This window comes from Lentinus tigrinus (genome assembly GCF_003813185.1).
Source record: "Lentinus tigrinus ALCF2SS1-7 unplaced genomic scaffold L226scaffold_194, whole genome shotgun sequence".
In the NCBI taxonomy this organism is placed as follows: Eukaryota; Fungi; Basidiomycota; class Agaricomycetes; order Polyporales; family Polyporaceae; genus Lentinus; species Lentinus tigrinus.
Window position 1 is genome coordinate 1 of NW_027138103.1, and position 1,279 is coordinate 1,279.

The window sequence follows — 1,279 nt, forward strand, 5'->3', positions numbered from 1 at the left end:
GGTCTCAGCATCATCTTCACCGCGCTCCTCGTCGTGCTTGCAACTAGGAGAAGAGCAGCAGTCGGTGAGTCTTCGTTCCTTCTTCTTTTCCTTCCGTACGTTGCCCTCTCGCCGTCGTTATGTCCGCTCGTCGCACCCTGTCCCACTCCACGCCTCCCCCTTATCGTCAAACCTTGCCCCTCGCCTGTGCGTCATACCACTCCTGTCTATACTTCGACGCTCGCGGCACCTCGTCGTCGACCGTTCCTGTGCTCTTCATCGTGTACGCCCTCGCGCTCTATGTCTGCCCCTCATCGTCGCCTTTCCTCGTCCGTGGCGTCCTGTCTCTTCTCCGAGCACCAGCCTCGTTGTCGTCAATCCCTTCGTACCATCATCGCATAAGCCGTTGCGCTACGGTGAGGCGACGTACATAGCGACGACCTCTCTCTTTGGGGCACAGAATGGTGGCGAACACCGACTACCTCCGCACGCATCCTCCTGCGATCCGCACCGCATGCTCCCCACGCCCTTCCCTCCCTCCAACCCGCCTCGCGCACGCGATCACGATTGTCCCTCTCCTCCCAATCGCGGCGCACCGACTATTGTCTCACCACGCTGTACACACCGGCGAGCCCCGACAGGCTACGGTGGCAACCGCGCTGTCGGGTGTCGCGTTATTGTCTCCCATCCGCAGCCGCGCCCGTCCCAGAAGCTTCGCAGCCCGCGTCAGTCTCTCGATGGTCTCCGCTATGCGCTGCTCGTCGCAGCTACCGTCGTGTGGCGCGCGGTGTAGTGCGGTGCGATGGGTGGTCTGTCGACCGTAGCCCGCCGCGGTCTAGACGCACTCAACTGTTTAGTTGGCAGTATGCGTCATTCTGTCATCCCAACCTGGCTCGTCGTGATGACATCGCACTCGAAGAAGCGAACTTCTCCTACTTCACAGCGGTGGACAGTCGAACGCACGGACTTCTACGTCCATCGTGTCGATCCCTCGTTCGTTCCTCGCGATGCAGGGAAGCGGCGGCTCCGCGATGAACAGCGCAAGTCCGTTGCGACGGTCCACCACCGCGACCATACGTCGCGCTCCCATCTTATTCCTATACGTCCCCTCAATGTCGGACACCCCACGCTAACCCCTTTCCACAGGCCGGGTCGAGTTCCGAATATTCCTCGTTCTCTACCTCATCACCCTCCCCCTTCAGCTGCTCTCTACCGGCGCCTTCCTCGAACAAGGCTCGACGGCTCTCACCGCGATCACCGCCGTCCACGCAGGCTTCGTCGCCGCGACATTCTGGGCGCT

The 1,279-nt window shown here is 61.5% G+C and overlaps 1 protein-coding gene across 1 annotated transcript; it reads left to right on the forward strand.

The window, feature by feature from the left end:
- Positions 1–13: 13 nt before the first annotated feature.
- L226DRAFT_541244 (uncharacterized protein) lies at positions 14–915 on the forward strand. Its single transcript, XM_067682040.1, has one exon. It carries the CDS (start codon positions 494–496, stop codon positions 770–772), a length of 279 nt encoding a protein of 92 aa, XP_067528164.1. The 5' UTR covers positions 14–493; the 3' UTR covers positions 773–915.
- The last annotated feature ends 364 nt before the right edge of the window (positions 916–1,279 follow it).

Bases quoted from the DNA above. Each gene is read 5' to 3' on its own strand.
- L226DRAFT_541244 (XM_067682040.1), top strand. From the start codon at position 494: ATGCTCCCCACGCCCTTCCCTCCCTCCAACCCGCCTCGCGCACGCGAT.